Genomic DNA, 17,302 nt, shown 5'->3' on the forward strand with positions numbered 1-17,302 from the left:
CACCGACCAGTCGGAACAACCTTCCTGCCTCTATCTCATCTTTCCCTTTCATAATTTTATATGTTTCTATAAGATCTCATCTCATTCTTCTGAATCCCAGTGAGTACAGTCCCAGGCATCTCAATCGCTTCTCATAGTCTAACCCCTTCATCTCTGGAATCAACCTGGTAAACCTCATCTGCATCGCCTCCAAACCCAGTATATCCTTCCTCAAGTAATGGGTCCAGAACTGCATGCAGTACTCCAGGTGCGGCCTCACCAGTACCCTACATAGTTGCAGCATGACCTCCCTGCTCTTAAATTCAATCCCTCTAGCAATGAAGGCCAATATTCCATTTGTCTTCTTGATAGCCTGCTGCACATGCAAACCGAACTTTTGTGATTCATGTACAAGCACTCCCAAGTCCCTCTGCACAGCAGCATGCTGCAGTATTTTTACTGTTTAAATAATAATCTGATCTTTCATTTTTCCTTCCAAAGTGGATGACCTTACATTTACCAACACTGTACTCCATCTGCCAGAACCTTACCCACTCACTTAACCTATCTATACCTCTCTTCAGACTCTGCACAATTTGCTTTTTTACTCAATGTGGTATCATCAGCAAAGTTAGATACACTACACTCGATCCGCTCTTCCAGGTCCTGCTTGGTAGCTTGATCCAAGGTGATCTAGCTAATTGATTGTTGATTAATTGTTCATTAATTAGTTGATCATTAATTAAGCCATTGATTCATTGATCTTTGATTAGTTGATCTTTGCATTGATTAATCGATCCATGGATTTATTAATTAATTGACCCATTGATCAATTAATTGTGAGGTAGCATGATTGTGTAGCAGTTTGCCTAATGCTTTACAGCGCCAGCTGTAAGATCAGATTTCAATTCCTGCCCACTGTCTAGGAGTTTGTACATTCTCTTCATGATCAGACGCTCCAGTTCCCTCCCATACTCCTAAGACTTACAGGTAGTAAATTGTGGGCATGCTATGTTAACACTGGAAACATGACAACACTTCTGGGCTGCATCCAGCACATTCTTGGTCTGTAGTCGTTGACTCGAACAACACATTTCACTGGATGTCTCGTTGTACATGTGACAAGTAAAGCTAATCAAATCTGAATGCATGATTGGCTTGACAGTAGTGGAATATTGCTTTTCAGGTTAGGGGCATGTACACTGCAGAGATCAGTGTCTCTTCTCCTGTTGTCTGTTATGTATATTTGTGATTTGGATGAGAATGTAGGTTACACGATTAGTAGATTTTCAGATGGCGCCAAAATTGGTGGTAGAGAAGACAGTGAAGAAGACTATCCAAGGGAATAGTGACAGATAGATCAAACAAGAAAGTAGGTTGTATTTGACTCAGATAAATGTGAAGTGATGCATTTTGGGAGGCTAAGAGTATTGATAATGGCTGGGATCTCCCACCTTGTAAAGACACTGTCCAGAAGAAGGCAATGGTAAACCACTTCTGTAGAAAAATTTGTCAAGAACATTCATGGTCCTTTCTGCATTAGATTCAGAGTAACAATCATTTTTTCTCCTTTACACTTGTGTACTGAAGAATGACAATAAACAATCTTGAATCTTGAGATAGTAACCATTAGCTGATTTTCCTATCTCTACTTTAAACAAGATTGAAAGCCCAAGTTCTTTTGCTCTTGCCTTGAACCGTCCTGTAAATCTGTTGTTATTTTCACTTTTACCCCTTTATGTTATTTAAACTGCTCTGTTGAATGCAGAGTATCTGAACTTGGCTGGCCACACCAGCTAGTTTCACTTCAGGCACTGTCTGTTATCCTTTCACAATCGCTTCCATCACCTTTTTCTCAACATGCCAGCCTTATCTCTGCTGAAAGATGTTTATTACTCAGCTGCAAAACCCTTTCCAAAAATCACTCATGTCCATAGCAGATAGACATGAGACTTAGGAGCAGAATTCAAGTATATAGCCCATTGAGTCTACTCCACTATTCCAACATGTCTGATTTATTTTCCCACTTATCGCCATTGATGATTCTACCTATAACCTTTGGTACCCTTATTAAGTTTCAACCTCAGCTTTAAATACACCCAATGACTCATCCTGCACAGCCATCTGTGGCAATGAATTCAATAGATTTACCACCCTCTGGCTAAAGAAATTCCTCTTCTTCTCTGTTCTAAAGGGATGTCCTTCTGTTCTCAGTCTGTGCCCCCTGGTCCGAGACTTCCCCACTATTGAAAATATCCTTTCCATATCCATTCTATCTAGGACTGTGAACATCTTCTAAATTTGCATTTTTCCAATTGTGTTTCCTCAAGCAATGTTTATTTCGCTGTAGGTTTCGATGTGTGTGTTGAATCTGAATTTATTTCTTCTTCCAAACTGAGTAGTTTTAGCTAAAGCTATGTTTCCTGCAGATCATTGGGAAATTCTGGCGGCCTCTACCAAGGATCAGTCAGGCTGATTAGTAACTTCTGAGCATGCAATGTTGGTGCCACGAGTTTGTTGCCCCAGCACATTCAGTACAGTTGAGGGTGCCGGCTTATATACGCCTCTGGAATCCGAATGGATATTGATTAAACATTGTGATCCAATTGGCTGTTTCAAAACAGTATGAACCAGTATATAAGCTGGCATTCTGAGGAGACAACACTCTCAACTACGCACTGATGTTGGCTTCGTGATCGGAGCCCAATATGTCTGCAAGCATTTTGCCAAGCCCTGCGATCAACCAAACTTCCTAATAGCCAACCCAATCTACTAATATTCAGCAATATTTCAAAGGTTACTTTTATCTCTCAGTTTCTTCTTAAATCTCAATGCAGAGCTCTTGCTCAAATTAACTTTGAAATGTCATTATATTTGGAAATCATAGGGAAGATTGGAGTGTATGGAAATACTGATTGTATTGACTGGAATGTTAATACAGTGCCTTGAAAAAGTATTCAGCCCCCAATCTTTCGTTCACATAAATGAGTATTACAACCAGGAATTTTGCTCAATTTAGCTGAGATTTTTTAGTTGCGAATTACATGCTGTATTTTTTTTTTCCACAGTAGAGCCCCAAAAAAAACAGAGAAAATGGCAAAGCATGAAGAACTAAAAATTCTAAATCTGAAATATCAGCAGTTCAAAAGTATTCATCCCCTTTTTCTCAGTACTTAGTTGAACCACCTTTCACAGTAGTATTTTTGGATAAGTCTCTATTAGCTTTGTACAATGTCATGGAACAAGACTTGCCCATTCCTTCTTGCCAGATTACTGAGTCTGTGGTAGGTTAGTTAGGGAGTGGTAGTGGACAGCAATCTTGAGATCTTGCCAGAGATGGTTCATCAGGTTAAGGTCAGGACTCTGTCTGATCTTTACACTATCTTCTAAGTGACATTTTGAAAAGTCTTTCTGGGCAAAGGTATATATTTTTTAAGCAATACATGTGGCACAAAGCTAATATGGCACATCAGGCAGGTAGCACCACCCCCACTGTAAAGAACGGTGGAGGTAGCATCATGTTATGGGGATGCTTTAAAGCAGCAGAGACTGGAAACCTGGGTCTAGATGGATGGAAAGATGAATGATGTTAAACACAGAGAGATCCTGGATAAAAACCTGCCAGCCTCCGCCAGAAAGCTTAAACTGGGGAATTTGTCTCATCTTCCAGCAGGACAACAACCCAGAGCACAGTGCCAGAGCAACCAAGGAGTGGCTTCAAATGGGGGAGAAAAATTGATGTCCTTGAGTACCCCTGTCAGAGTCCTGACCTCGAACATCTTTGGCAAGACCTCAAGCTTGCTGTCCACTGCCGATCCTCAACTAACCTGACACAGCTTGAGCAATTTTGCAAGGAGGAACTAGCAAATATTGCCCCATCATGTTGTGCAAAACTGATGGAGAATTATCCAGAAAGACAACCTGCTATAATAAATGGGAGAGGTGGTTCAACTAAGTACTAATCGGTGGGGGGGGGGGGTCTGAAACAGACATTTCAATCTTTGAAGTTTTAGTATTTCAAGCTTTACAATTTTCCCTATTGTGAAAAAAAGAGCATGTGATTCACAAATAAAAAATCAGTTAAATTGATCAAAGCCCTTGGTTATAATACTCATTTATGTGAACAAAGGGTTGGAGGCGGAATACTTTTTCAATGCACTGTATAATAGAACATTACAGCACAACACCGTCTAATGCAGACCCTTTATCCTACTCTAACTCTTCCCTCTCACAAAGCTGTACCTTTTTCTTTCATCCATGTGCCTATTTAAGAGTCTCTTAAATGCTCTTAATACAGTCTTTGGTAATCCATTCTTTTTGTGTCTCTTAATAATCTTGTACACCTTTATCAAGTTGCCTCTCTTTCTAGCGATGGAGGATTTCAACACTAACCCTAATGGTAGATTGGCAAAATCATGTTGGTGCTGGATCCCAAGAGATTTGTAGAACGCCAATAATGGCTTTTTAGAGCAGCTTGTGATTGAGCCCGCTAAGGGAAAAGCAATTCTGGATTGAGTGTTGAGTGATGAATTTGATTTGATTAGGGAGCTTAAGGTAAAAGAACCACTTGGAAGCAGTGATTATAATAGAATTCCCCCCCTTGCAGTTTGAGAGGGAGAAGATAACATCAGAAGAATCAGTTTTACAATGGAGTAAAGGGAATTACAGAGGTGTGTGAGAGCAGCTGGCCAAGGTTAGATAGATAGATAGATAGATACTTTATTCATCCCCATGGGGAAATTCAACTTTTTTTCCAATGTCCCATACACTTGTTGTAGCAAAACTAATTACATACAATACTTAACTCAGTAAAAAATATGATATGCATCTAAATCACTATCTCAAAAAGCATTAATAATAGCTTTTAAAAAGTTCTTAAGTCCTGGCAGTAGAATTGTAAAGCCTAATGGCATTGGGGAGTATTGACCTCTTCATCCTGTCTGAGGAGCATTGCATCGATAGTAACCTGTCACTGAAACTGCTTCTCTGTCTCTGGATAGTGCTATGTAGAGGATGTTCAGAGTTATCCATAATTGACCGTAGCCTACTCAGCGTCCTTCGCTCAGCTACCGATGTTAAACTCTCCAGTACTTTGCCCACGACAGAGCCCGCCTTCCTTACCAGCTTATTAAGACGTGAGGCGTCCCTCTTCTTAATGCTTCCTCCCCAACACGCCACCACAAAGAAGAGAGCGCTCTCCACAACTGACCTATAGAACATCTTCAGCATCTCACTACAGACATTGAATGACGCCAACCTTCTTAGGAAGTACAGTCGACTCTGTGCCTTCCTGCACAAGGCATCTGTGTTGGCAGTCCAGTCTAGCTTCTCGTCTAACTGTACTCCCAGATACTTGTAGGTCTTAACCTGCTCCACACATTCTCCATTAATGATCACTGGCTCCATATGAGGCCTAGATCTCCTAAAGTCCACCACCATCTCCTTGGTCTTGGTGATATTGAGACGCAGGTAGTTTGAGTTGCACCATATCACAAAGTCCTGTATCAGTTTCCTATACTCCTCCTCCTGTCCATTCCTGACACACCCCACTATGGCCGTGTCATCAGCCAAGGTTGATTGAAAGGAGACACTAGCAGGGATAATGGCAGAACAGCAATGGCTGGAATTTCTGGACAATTCAGAAGGCACAGGATAGATACATCCCAATGATGAAGTAGTATTCTAAATGGAGGATGAGGCAACCATGGCTAGCAAGGGAAGTCAAAGATAGCATAAAAGGATGAAAAGTGGGAAGTTAGAGGTTAGGGAAGCTTTTAAAGAAAATGCAACTAAAAAAAGCTGTAAGGAGCGAAAAGAAGGTAAGCTAGCCATTAATACAGACTATTATATAAAGACTAAAAGAGTAGGTAGTAAGGAAGCAAATGCAATTTTAGCATTCATTTTGAGAGGACTAGTATGCAAAAGAAAGGATGTAATGCTAAGAGCTTTATAAGGCATTAGTTAGACCTCACTTGGAGTATTCTGAGCAGTTTTGGCACTTTGTCTAAGAAAAGCGATTCACGAGAATGATCCTGGGAATTAAAGGATTAACATATGAGGAGCAGATCGCTCTGGGCCTGTACTTGCTGGAGATTAGAAGACTGAGGGGGGTATATCATTGAAACCAAAAGAATATTGAAAGACCTCGATAGAGTGGACATGGCGAGGATGCTTCCTATCACAAACACGAGAAAATCTGCAGATACTAGAAATCCAAAGCAACACACACTGGAGGAACTCAGTAGGCCAGGCAGCATCTATGGAAAAGAGTAAACAGTCGATGTTCTGGGCCAAGAACTTTCATCAGGACTGGAGAAAAAAGATAGGAAATCAGAGTAAGAAGGTGGGGGAGGGGAGGAGAGGAAGAAGTACAAGGTGGTAGGTGATAGTTGAAACTGTGAGGGGGAGGGGTGAGGTAAAGAGCAGGGTTGATGAAAGACATAAAGGGCTAGAAAAAGGGGAATCTGATAGGAGAAGACAGAAGTCCATGGAAGAAAGAAAAGAAAGAGGAGCACCAGAGGGAGTTGATGGGCAGGTAATGAGATGAGGTGAGAGAGGGGAACGGTGAAGGGGGGGGCAGTTATCAGAAGTTCGCGAAATTGATGTTTATACCATCAGGTTGGAGGATACCCAAATGGAATATAAGGTGTTGCTCCTCCAGCCCGAGTGTGGCCTTATTGGGGCAGTAGCGGAGGTCATGGACTGACATGTGTATACATATATCTGTGTGTATATATATATATCTCACAATTTGTCCTCTGCACATTATTTGTCAAGTTTTGTTGATGTATATATTTCATAAATTCTGTTGTTTTTTATTTTCCTGTAAATGCCTGCAAGAAAATGAATCTCAAGATAGTATATAGTGACAAATTTGTACTTTGATAATAAATTTACTTTGATTATACTTTGATTATTTGAATTGTGTAATGAACTGAACTAATTCCACAACCAATGGACTCACTTGCAAGGACTCTACAACTCATGTTCTCAATATTATTTATTATTATTATTTTGTTGTTCTATGTACATACTTTGAATATTTTTATTTGATGGCTACCCAGGACAATCCTCACTGATTTGATTTGACACAAGTGACGCATTTTGCTGCATGTTTCGACATACATGCAACAAACAAAGCTAATCTTATAATATTGAAGCTACTGAAACAATCAGAATTGCTACCATTTTAGTCTAATTCTTGCAATGTTAAATAAAAATCTATGAGAAAGGAACTCTGCTGGTTAATCTCTATTAAAATGGACTGACTTTCCAAATATATCCGCTTGGCTAAAAAATGATGATTGCAGCTCCAAGGGAAACTCTATAGTTCGGCAGTAGCACAATGTTTGGCATGCAGTGTAGTTTTTAAAACAACTGTGCGTTATAAGAAAATAAACTTGCAATATACACATTTGAGTAATGTATCACCTACATCAATTACAAGCATTGACAGAAAGCAGCTGCTTGTCAGCTGTGCCAAATCCAGTTGGTTTATGTAAAACTACCCTCAGAACAACAGGTGCATTTCAGAATTTCAGTGCGTCTTCCTAATTCTTTAAATAAATACATTTTTACTATGACTTTTCATCCTTATTTTCCCACAACTGCTGTTTAATAATCTTCTAAGGAGAATTGGAACTAATGTAAATTATCATTTAAAATGGGTTGTAATAATAACACATTAAACAGTAGTCAGTGGATGACCAGTCTCCACTGGTGATCCTGATTGGAAGAAGCCCTATACACTTTAATTCAAGATTCAAAGTATATTTATTATCGAAGTATGTAAGCAGTATACAGGCCTGAGATTTACCTTCCTACAGACCGAAACCATGGAAACCATTCAAAGAAGATAATCAAACCCCACCCCCATGGACAAAAAAAACCCCAAATCATGCAAACAGCCAAAAAATTAGTGAAAAACACTGAATATAAAACACAAAATCAAAAGAACCCAGGCATATTCAGTTCAATCTAGTGCTGTGTTGTTCGTTATCTGCAGGCCATCCCAATTTTAAAAAAATCACCCAAAATAGCAGGTAGATGGCGCTGAACACCCACTCACCTTGATGATTTCAATCTTCCTCAAAGCTTCAATCAGTGGGAAATAGAGTCAATCATGAAGTTGCACCCCGTCTCTAGGCTTCTTGGCCTCAAGGCTGCACACTTCGCTCAAAACCTCACAGAACATCCTCGGAGACAACAAAGCACCAGATCGTTCAAACAGCCTGAAAATACATTACCAAAATGTAGACCATAAGTTCCGACATTTGAAAGAAAAAGGCATAAAAGACATAGTGTTTCATGAACGTTCTGGTGTCCCTGTTAGTCACGTTGTTTGCTGGAGCCATCTTTTTCCATACAGTGTATCGCATGTAATATATGGATCGATTTCCTTTAGTGCAATGACCACACACCCCAGCACTACATATTGACCTGTTGCCTGTGCATAAGCTGTTGTCTACACATGAGCATTGTCCTCTCTCTCTGCCATGTGAATAGACCAGTTAAAGCTGCTTTAATTTAATTGATATGTAGTCATACACAGATACAACAAATTAGCGATGAGTACGAACCTGAAAGCCAGAAAATATCATGAACTGCACCGACAGCTAAGGGATGAAACAGCGAGAATTAAACAGCATGAGAAAGTAGAAGGACCCGTGTATGAGTCATAGGGAAAGACATGCTGAATTTAATGTGAAAATTACATGGCAATGGCTTCGATCAGGACAGGAAAGCTGATGAATTTGATAGTGCTAATGAAGTCGTGTATTGAGAGGGTTGACCTGTATTGTCATGTGAACAATGTGGAGGAGCAAAGGAAGGCCCCATATGCTTCTTAGCTTAATGGGCGCAGGGACCTCCAGTCTCTAAAGCAACTTAGTAACTCCTGAAAAGCCAGCAAGCAAGACGTTCAATGAAATTGTTATAATCTTACAAAATCACTTGAGCCCTAAACCACTGGCAATAGCTGTGAGACTTAGATTTTACAAAAGAAACCAGTTAAAAGATGAAAGCTTCCCTGAATACTTTGAGAACTGCGCAAACTTTTTCAGTACTGTGAATTTAGAGATGGACTTTTTGATGCATTAGGGGACAAGCTTGTATGTGGCATGCATAATCAAAGCACTTAGAAGAGGCTCCTGCCCGAAAGAGACCCTACAGAACAGGCTTTGACCATTGTAATATCCTTAGAGACTGCAGCAAAGGATACAGCAGAATTACAGAAAGGGAGGTTAGAATGTGAATTATACAAAGTGTCCCTGAATGTTGCAAAAAGCCAAGAATTTTATCAATGTGGCAAATCCTCCCACGATGCAACCGACTGTTAGTTCAAGGAAAAAGTGTGCAGAAAGTGTTGCAAACAAGGTCACATAGAGAGAGAGTGTGCAACACAGACAAAAAGCACAACTCAGTGCAAAGTTTGAAACTCAAAACTAAGAAAATTCATAAAGGTACCGAATGTAAAACAGAATCAGCCAACATAGTCTGACAAAGGTGAATTGTCATGCATAGAACTACATAGTATAACTTAAGCAGATCACAAAATCATCTGGATCACAATAAATGTGTCCAGTGTAAAACTGAAAAGTGATTGGGCCACGGCCTTTGTCCCAATGATCAAGAAAGGGAAGGCCAGAACTGTTCACGTATGTGGGGATTTCAAGATGAGCATCAACCCGGTGTTGCGTACTGCGCAGTATCCCCGCCATGAATAGAAGACATTTTTGCATCTTTGGCATGCGGGGAGAGTATGCCCGCATGTACTAGTATAATCATCTAATCTTTGGCATCACGTCAGAGCAATGGACCTAGTGTTCCAAGATAAATCAGGAACACAATGTTGTCTTGATGACTGGCGAAAATGGGGACGAGCACCTTCTGAACCTTGGTAAAGTGCTTACCAGGCTGAGTGAGTGTGGTCTGAGTGCAAAGAGAGAGAAATGTGAGTTTTTTTTTCTCAAGAATGAAATCTCATATTGTGGACATGTCATTGACAATCATGGGTTACATGAGTCACAAGACAAGATTAAAACAGTGCTTCAGGCACTCAAACTGGAAAATGTGTCACAACTCAGGTCATAATTGGGCCTTGTAAACTACTACCACTAGTTCCTCACAGACATTGCTCCAGTGCTGCATCCATTGAACATACTGTTACAGACAGGAGCAAAGTGGGAATGGTCAGAGAGACCTGAAAGAGCATTCATGGAAACCGAGAGACTAATAACATCAGATAAACTGCTCACTTATTATGACCAACCACTGCCTATCAGACTGGTGTGCAGTACATCCCCTTATGATTTTGGAGCTGTTTTGTCACACTTAATGAAAGATGGATCTGAACGCCTGATTGTGTTTGCTTCAAGATCACTGACGAGCACAGAACACAACTACATGCAAATCGACTGAGAAGTCCTCATTCTAGTATCAGGAATAAAGAAGTTCCACCACTACCTCTATGGACAAAAGTTTATGCTAGTGACAGATGAACAGACCCTTGTGTCCATTTTCAATCCTAGGAAGGGAATTCCAGTGATGACTGCTGCCCAGTTACAGTGTTGAGCACTGTTCCTAGGAGCCCACTCTAATAACATAGCGCTTAAGGGTACCAACAGTGTTAGCTTGTCACATCTTCCAGTATTGGCAACTGAAGAAGAAAAGTCTTCATACTGTGACCCAGCAGAAGTGTTCCACACTGCATTGGTGGACCAGTTGCCGGTAACAAAATCTGAAATACAAAGAGGAACAAGGAATGATCCAACCTTGTCAAAAGTCTATGAAATCAACATGCAAGGATGGCTCATGGTAACCCTATGTTTTCAGAGTTCTCAGCGAGATGAGACCAACTGTCAATGTGTCAAAGGACACTGATGCATGGATCTCATGTTGTGGTTCCCTTTAAACTGCATACCAGAGTGTTAGCAAATCTGCAGGAAGGACACCTGGGTACAGTCAAGATGAAGAGTCTAGTCCAGAGCTATGTGTGGTGGCCAGGAATAGATAAATAGATTGAAAACTTGGCCTAAAGCTGCTCGGGATGCCAAAGGGCTCAAAATGCACCCCTACAGGCACCTACACCCATGGGAGTGGCCGTCATCACCATGGCAAAGAGTACATATTGACTTTGTTGGGCCATTCATGGACTCCATGTTCCTGAATTGCTGTGGATGCTCATTTGAAGAGGCTGAAGTTGACGGTTGATTGAAATCAACCATCTGAGCAAAGACTGTCTCTGCCTTGAGGACCATCTTGGCCAGAAATGGCTTTCCAGAACAAATCGTGAGAGATAACAGATCACAATACATGTTAATAGAATTCCAACAGTTCATGAAGAATAATAGCATCAGGCATTCCACATCACCTCCCCACCACCCAGCAATGGACAGAGAGGACATTCCTCTACAGCACAAGATGGACAACTTCCTTTTTGTGTATTGGAATTCTGTTCATGCAACGACAAATCAAACACCCTCTATGTTGTTCACGAGCAGGAATCTGAGATCTCACATAGATCTCCTAAAATGAGAAGTACAGAATAAACAGTGCAGCCAGATGCCAAGTGAAGCAGCAAGGGGCTTTGAGATTGGACAGGAAGTCTTACCATGTGATTACCAAGAAGACAAATGGACACCTGGTAGGATAGCTACTAGAACTGGACCACTGACATACACATTGGATGTTGGAGATCAGACATGGAGATGTCATGTGGACTGCATCCTGGATGCTCAACCGAAGAACACACCTGAGTTGACTTCATCCAACAAGACGGACACATTACAGTCGCAGGACTTGCCCCTCAATGATGATGTCACTGACAGCAATGTGACACCAGAAACCAAGAGTGTTGTCTTACACAAAACACCTACCAAACCTGATGCCACTCCACAGGTCTGGAGGCTCTATCCTTAAAGAAACAGAGCACCACCCAAAGGACTGAACCTTTAGAACTGTGAAGTTATCTATGGATTGTTATTGTGAAAGCATTTTTTTTGGAATATAGGTTTGTGAAAGCGAAATTGAATGTTATGTACATGTACAGTTTTATGTTGCTTTCATCTAAAGGGGGAGGAAGTCTAATGTATGGATCTAATTCTTTTAGTGTGATGACCCTCCCCCCCACTTAGCACAACGTATTGATCTATTGTCTGCACATGCACTGTTGCCGATGCGTGTGTATTGTTTTCTCTCTCACTGTCTCTTGCTGCAATGTGAATACACCAGTTAAAGCCACCTCCCACTTACATGCTCTTATTTAATTGATATTGTTGTTGTTCACAGACACAACGTGGAAGTTTAAAACTTTACTCTCACAGAACAGTGTAGTCAAAGGTTTGGAGTTGGAAGAGGATCTCTGATATGCAAATATTTGACTTGTAGCTTGGTCTCTAAATGTCTGCCTTCCTGATAATACCTCATTTCACTCTCCAAAGTCAAATCAAAATTCAAAGAAAATTTATTATCAAAGTGCACATGTGTCACCATATGCTACCATGAGATTCATTTTCCAGTAGGTATTTACAGAAAAATAAAGAAAAACAACAGAGTTTATGAAAAAAAACTATTACAAAGACTGACAAGTAACCAATATGCAAAATAAGATAAATCATGCAAACAATAACAAAAAGTAAATAAATAATCCAGAGTTGTGGAGTCCTTGGAAGTGAGTCTGTAGGTTGTAGAGTCAGTTTAGATTTAAGGTAAGTGAAGTTATCCATGTTGGGTCAAGAGCCTGAAGGGATTGTGCTGTATGTGAGGATATGCCAAATTATGACATAACTTGTAGAAATGATGATGCAAATGCCTCAAGGTTTTCATTGCTTAAGCCGGTAGTTTTGCATGTGCTTATTTTTGTCTTTGGCTGTTGTGCAGCAAGTTTCAAGAATCAGGATATTACCCACCGGCACCAAGGAGGAAATGAAGGGACTGCCAACCATACCCTATATATCCTGATTCTCTCAGCTGGTGATTGAAAGACAATTGGCAAAGGCTCCCAGTGAAACCACGAAACAAAGGTAAGAGGAATGCCAAGGAATTATTAGGGTACTGGAAGCAACACGCTGGAAAAGTTTGGGAAAGTTATGTAGATCATGGAATCTACCAAATGCCTAATTACCAACCAGAGATAATTTGGTTAAAATAGCATTCACTGGAATTTATAATGATATTATTATTTTGATTTGTGTCTCTTCTATCAACAGATTTGAGCCTATACTTTTCAGCTGAAAAGTAGGGCAGGCAAAGCGCATGTCTTCCCCCTGGGTCCCCTCCTCCTTCCCTTTCTCCTATGGTCCACTCTCCTCTCCTATCAGATTTCTTCTTCTCCAGTCCATTACGTTTCCCACCCACCTGGCTTCACCTATCACCTTCCAGCCACCCTCCTTCCCCCCTAACCCACCTTTTTATTCTGGCTTCTTCCTTCCTTCGGGTCTCGGCCTGAACCGTTGACTTCCATAAATGGTGCCTGACCTGCTGAGTTTCTCCAGATTTTTGTGTATGTTGCTTTGTCTTTGTAGATTTTGAATCTATGTCCAAGAAAAGATAGAAGAAAGTTCTCTGGGGATGTTTGTTTGGATACCATCATAAACCCTCAATGTCATTTGAAATCCTTCTGTTGTTTTAGATTTGTCGATTGCCAGTTTAATTTAAAACTGTTAATTTTTCTGTCACTTTGGTAAAGCATTATCACAAAATTTTAACATTCTTGATCTGTTGCGATGTCAAATGAAGATCATTAAGGCCAGCATAGTGGTTAGTATAATGCTATTGCAGTGCCAGCAGTCTGGGTTCAGTTCTGCCGCTGTCTGTAAAGAGGTTGTACTCTGTGGGTTTCCTCTGGGTGCTTTAGTTTCCCACAACAATGACATACTGTATGGGTTAGGGTTAGTAAGTTGTGTGCATGCTATGCTAACACTACAAAGTTTGGTGACACTTGCAGTGTCACATGCTCAGCACAATCCTCATATCTGATCTGACACAAACGATGCATTTCACTCTATGTTCCCATGTACATGTGACAAATAAAGTTAACCTTAATCTTTATCGAGTGTTATGGAATCAAGTGAATTCAATTGCTATAAAGGCTCCTGGACTGTTTCAATGACTCTGTGGTTTGACGTTTTATGTTCTGTGTGTTTTTCACTCATTTTTTTGCCATTTGCACGAATTGTTCTTTTGTGCATTGGGTGTTTGACATTTTCTTTAAACGGGTTCCATAGTGTTTCTTTGTTTTGTGGCTGTCTGTGGGCGGACAAGTGTCAGGGTTGTATATTGCTTTCACGCCGCGCTACAGCGTGCCCGACAAGGATCACCAGTTGGAGAAAGAACAGATGGTAAGCTGTAACAGCACGTTAGTGCAAGGGGTTTTATTTACACACTTAACAACACACTTTGTCGTTAACTTTCCGATATAACTATTCACCAACCATCAAACCCAATCTCCACACCCCTCAGCAAAGCTAAACTGAGAGTTTAAATCTGCCTGCGTAGGGTGTAGTGCTGCTTCTCCCACTAAACAAAGCGTTATATTAGGACATCTCGAACTGTCTCTCAGGTCTTTTGTCTCTGTTCTGCTGACTCCAAACCAATGTAACAGTGAGTGGAAATTAATGACATTGTTTGGAATGCCTGTGAATAGAATCTTTATTTTTATGAGTTATAAACCAGTAGAACATTAACTGAAGGGATTGTTTTGATTAGCTAAGCTAGTGATTGTTTTACTGTTGGGGTGTGTAAATGGTGAACTCCCAAGAATTGCAGAACGGGAGGTCAAAGTATGTGAACTGCTTGGGACACTAGACCAGGGACGGAACGAGGATGAGTGACTAACCAGGCAAAGGGGCAATGTTAGCGGGAGAATTAGCATTGCTAACCTGTTCTGTCACAACTGCATACATACTTCGATAATAAATGCACTTTAAATCTTTGAACTCATTTCTTTTCAGACAAGGGTATGCCAGTATCACCACCACCTCCTCCTCCTCCTCCACCTGGGGCTCCTTCGCTGCCATCTTCACTTGCTGTAAGTCATAAATATCTTAACTGGAATATACTAAAGAACTTTTAAAAATGTTTCAAATTTGGTTCTTATGCAGATATTTAATCAGCAAGATTATATAGTGGTACAACTAAGGATTTATACCATTTACCTGATAGTAAACATTTAATTCTCCAGTTGAGTAATTTTTTTTGATTATAAGACGTGTAGGATCCTGATACTTTTGTGATCTAAAGGTTCTCCTAAAGCCTAGAATAAGGCAGAAAACCTTGTTACTTATGATAGCTTTTGAAGTGTTACAAGAGCAAAGAAGAACAAGAAGAAGAAACACTGAGAGAACAAAGAGAAAGGCAAGACTAAAAAGTATTAGTGGTCTTCTCACACTCAGACTAGAGATAACAATATTCTATTGATAACAATCTTAACCAATAAGATTAGCATGACACCTGCTAATGAAGCTAAGAGCCTTTGTAGCATAATGGTTAGGGCGATGCTGTTCCAGCTCAGGACTTCATGGTGTTCAGAGTTCGATTCTGGTACTGCTCTGTAGCAAGTCTCTGTATGTCCTCCCCGTGGAATGAGTGAGTTTCCCCACATGCTCCGGTTTCCTCCCACAGTCCAAAGACACACTGGGTAGGTTAACTGGTCATTGTAAATTGTCCCATGACTAGGCTCGAGTTAAATTGGGGGACTGTGGGTGGCATGGCTCGAAGGGTAGGAAGGGGCATACTCTGCGCTCTACTGCTAAATAAGTATGTTTCTAGAAGAATACAGAAGCAACTTTTCTGCAATTACTGGAGAATTCACTGAATGATTACATGTAAATAGGCTTTTAAACAGCAGTCTAGAGGATGGATGGATGGTGAGAGAGCTAAGTGAAGCAATTAAACACTTAAAATTTTCAAGAACACTTACTTAATCACTCAGGATTTCCACACAGTCACCAATCATTCCAGTGTTGAGAAACCAGCTTTTGAATTTTTATGGTTTCAATTAAACCTTGAACATCCTGAATAACCGCTGTTTAATAACATTTTCAAGCAAAGAACCAATTAATTATAAATTATAGATGAAAGCAAGGAAGATATTGAATAACACTCTCATTTACACAATTAAATTCTCAGCATAGAGCTCTTTCCATTTATTTTCAAAGGACTGTGGCAATTCTAGTTGGATAATTAAATCCAATAATTAAGAGGTTATGTAGCAGTTAGCACAATGCTTTACAGTGCCAGCTGTAATATTTGGCATTTGATTCGCACTGCAGTCCGTCAGAAGTTTGTACATTCTCCCTGCGACCATGTGCTCTGGTTTCCTCCCACGTTCCAGAGATGTTCAGTTAGGGTAAATGATTGTGAGCTGCTCGGCACAATCCCCACTGATTTGATCTGATGCAAACGACACATTGCGCTGTGTGTTTCAATGTATATGTAACAAATAAAGCAACTCTTCATAATGCTTTTTTAAGTTTCTGTTTATGGGAATACTGATTGCAGTAATATTTCAGCTTAAATTTCCAGAACACAGATTTTCCCCAAATTGTAATCATCACTTTTTAATGTGATGATATATTGATGTATATTTCATTCTATAAATTGTAAATTGCCCACGATGAAAGGAAGAGAATCTGGTGACATAAAAGACAGCAGTAGATGTAATCTGGGAAAAAAAAAATCTGCTGGAGGAACTCGGTGGGTTAGCCAGCATCTATAGAGGCTGAGGAATGGTAAAACATTTTAGGTCAGGACTGGCAGTGTAGAGGGGAGACGGCCAGTGTAATGAGATGAGAGGGAGAGCTGGGACTAGGTGCTGAGAGAGATGATCAGCAGATAGAGTTAGCGGGCGGAAGGGAGAAGTGGAGTTGTGCGACAGCAGCTGATTACCTTGATTTCAGTATTGACAGCCTCTTGTGCTTCTACTTGTCACCTCCGAGTCTCTCTTTCTCCTCCATGCTCTCCTTCCCCGTCTTTCTACTTGTCCTCCTCTAGTGTCTTCCACTAGCTGCTTCTAACTGGTTGGTGAAGAGCATTCTAACTGGCTGCATCACCGCCTGGCATGGAGGGGCCATCGTACAAGATTGGAAAAAGCTGCAGAAAGTTGCAAAATTAGTCATCATGGGCACTATGCTCCCAAGCATCGATGACATCTTCAAAAGGCAATGCCTCAAACAGGCTGTATCTATCGTTAAGGACCCCCATCACCTAGGACAGGCCTTCTTCTCATTGCTACCATCAAAGTGGTGGTACAGGAGCCTGAAGACACACGCTCAACATTTAAGGAACTGCTTCTTCCCCTCCACCATGAGATTTCTGAACAGAC

At 40.6% G+C, this 17,302-nt stretch overlaps 1 protein-coding gene across 2 annotated transcripts in view; it reads left to right on the plus strand.

Annotated features, from left to right (window-relative positions):
* wipf3 (WAS/WASL interacting protein family member 3) overlaps positions 1-17,302 on the plus strand; it is a 55,975-nt gene that overhangs the window by 18,060 nt on the left and 20,613 nt on the right. Inside the window, exons 2-3 of one of the 2 annotated variants that reach the window (XM_073024482.1) lie at positions 12,859-13,001; positions 14,931-15,007. In XM_073024482.1, the coding sequence (XP_072880583.1) occupies positions 14,939-15,007 (69 nt within the window). In that variant the 5' untranslated portion in view covers positions 12,859-13,001; positions 14,931-14,938. The remainder of the gene's footprint in view (positions 1-12,858; positions 13,002-14,930; positions 15,008-17,302) is intronic. The other variant, XM_073024483.1, reaches the window with a different exon arrangement.

This window comes from Hemitrygon akajei, chromosome 20, assembly GCF_048418815.1.
Source record: "Hemitrygon akajei chromosome 20, sHemAka1.3, whole genome shotgun sequence".
NCBI lineage: Eukaryota > Metazoa > Chordata > Chondrichthyes > Myliobatiformes > Dasyatidae > Hemitrygon > Hemitrygon akajei.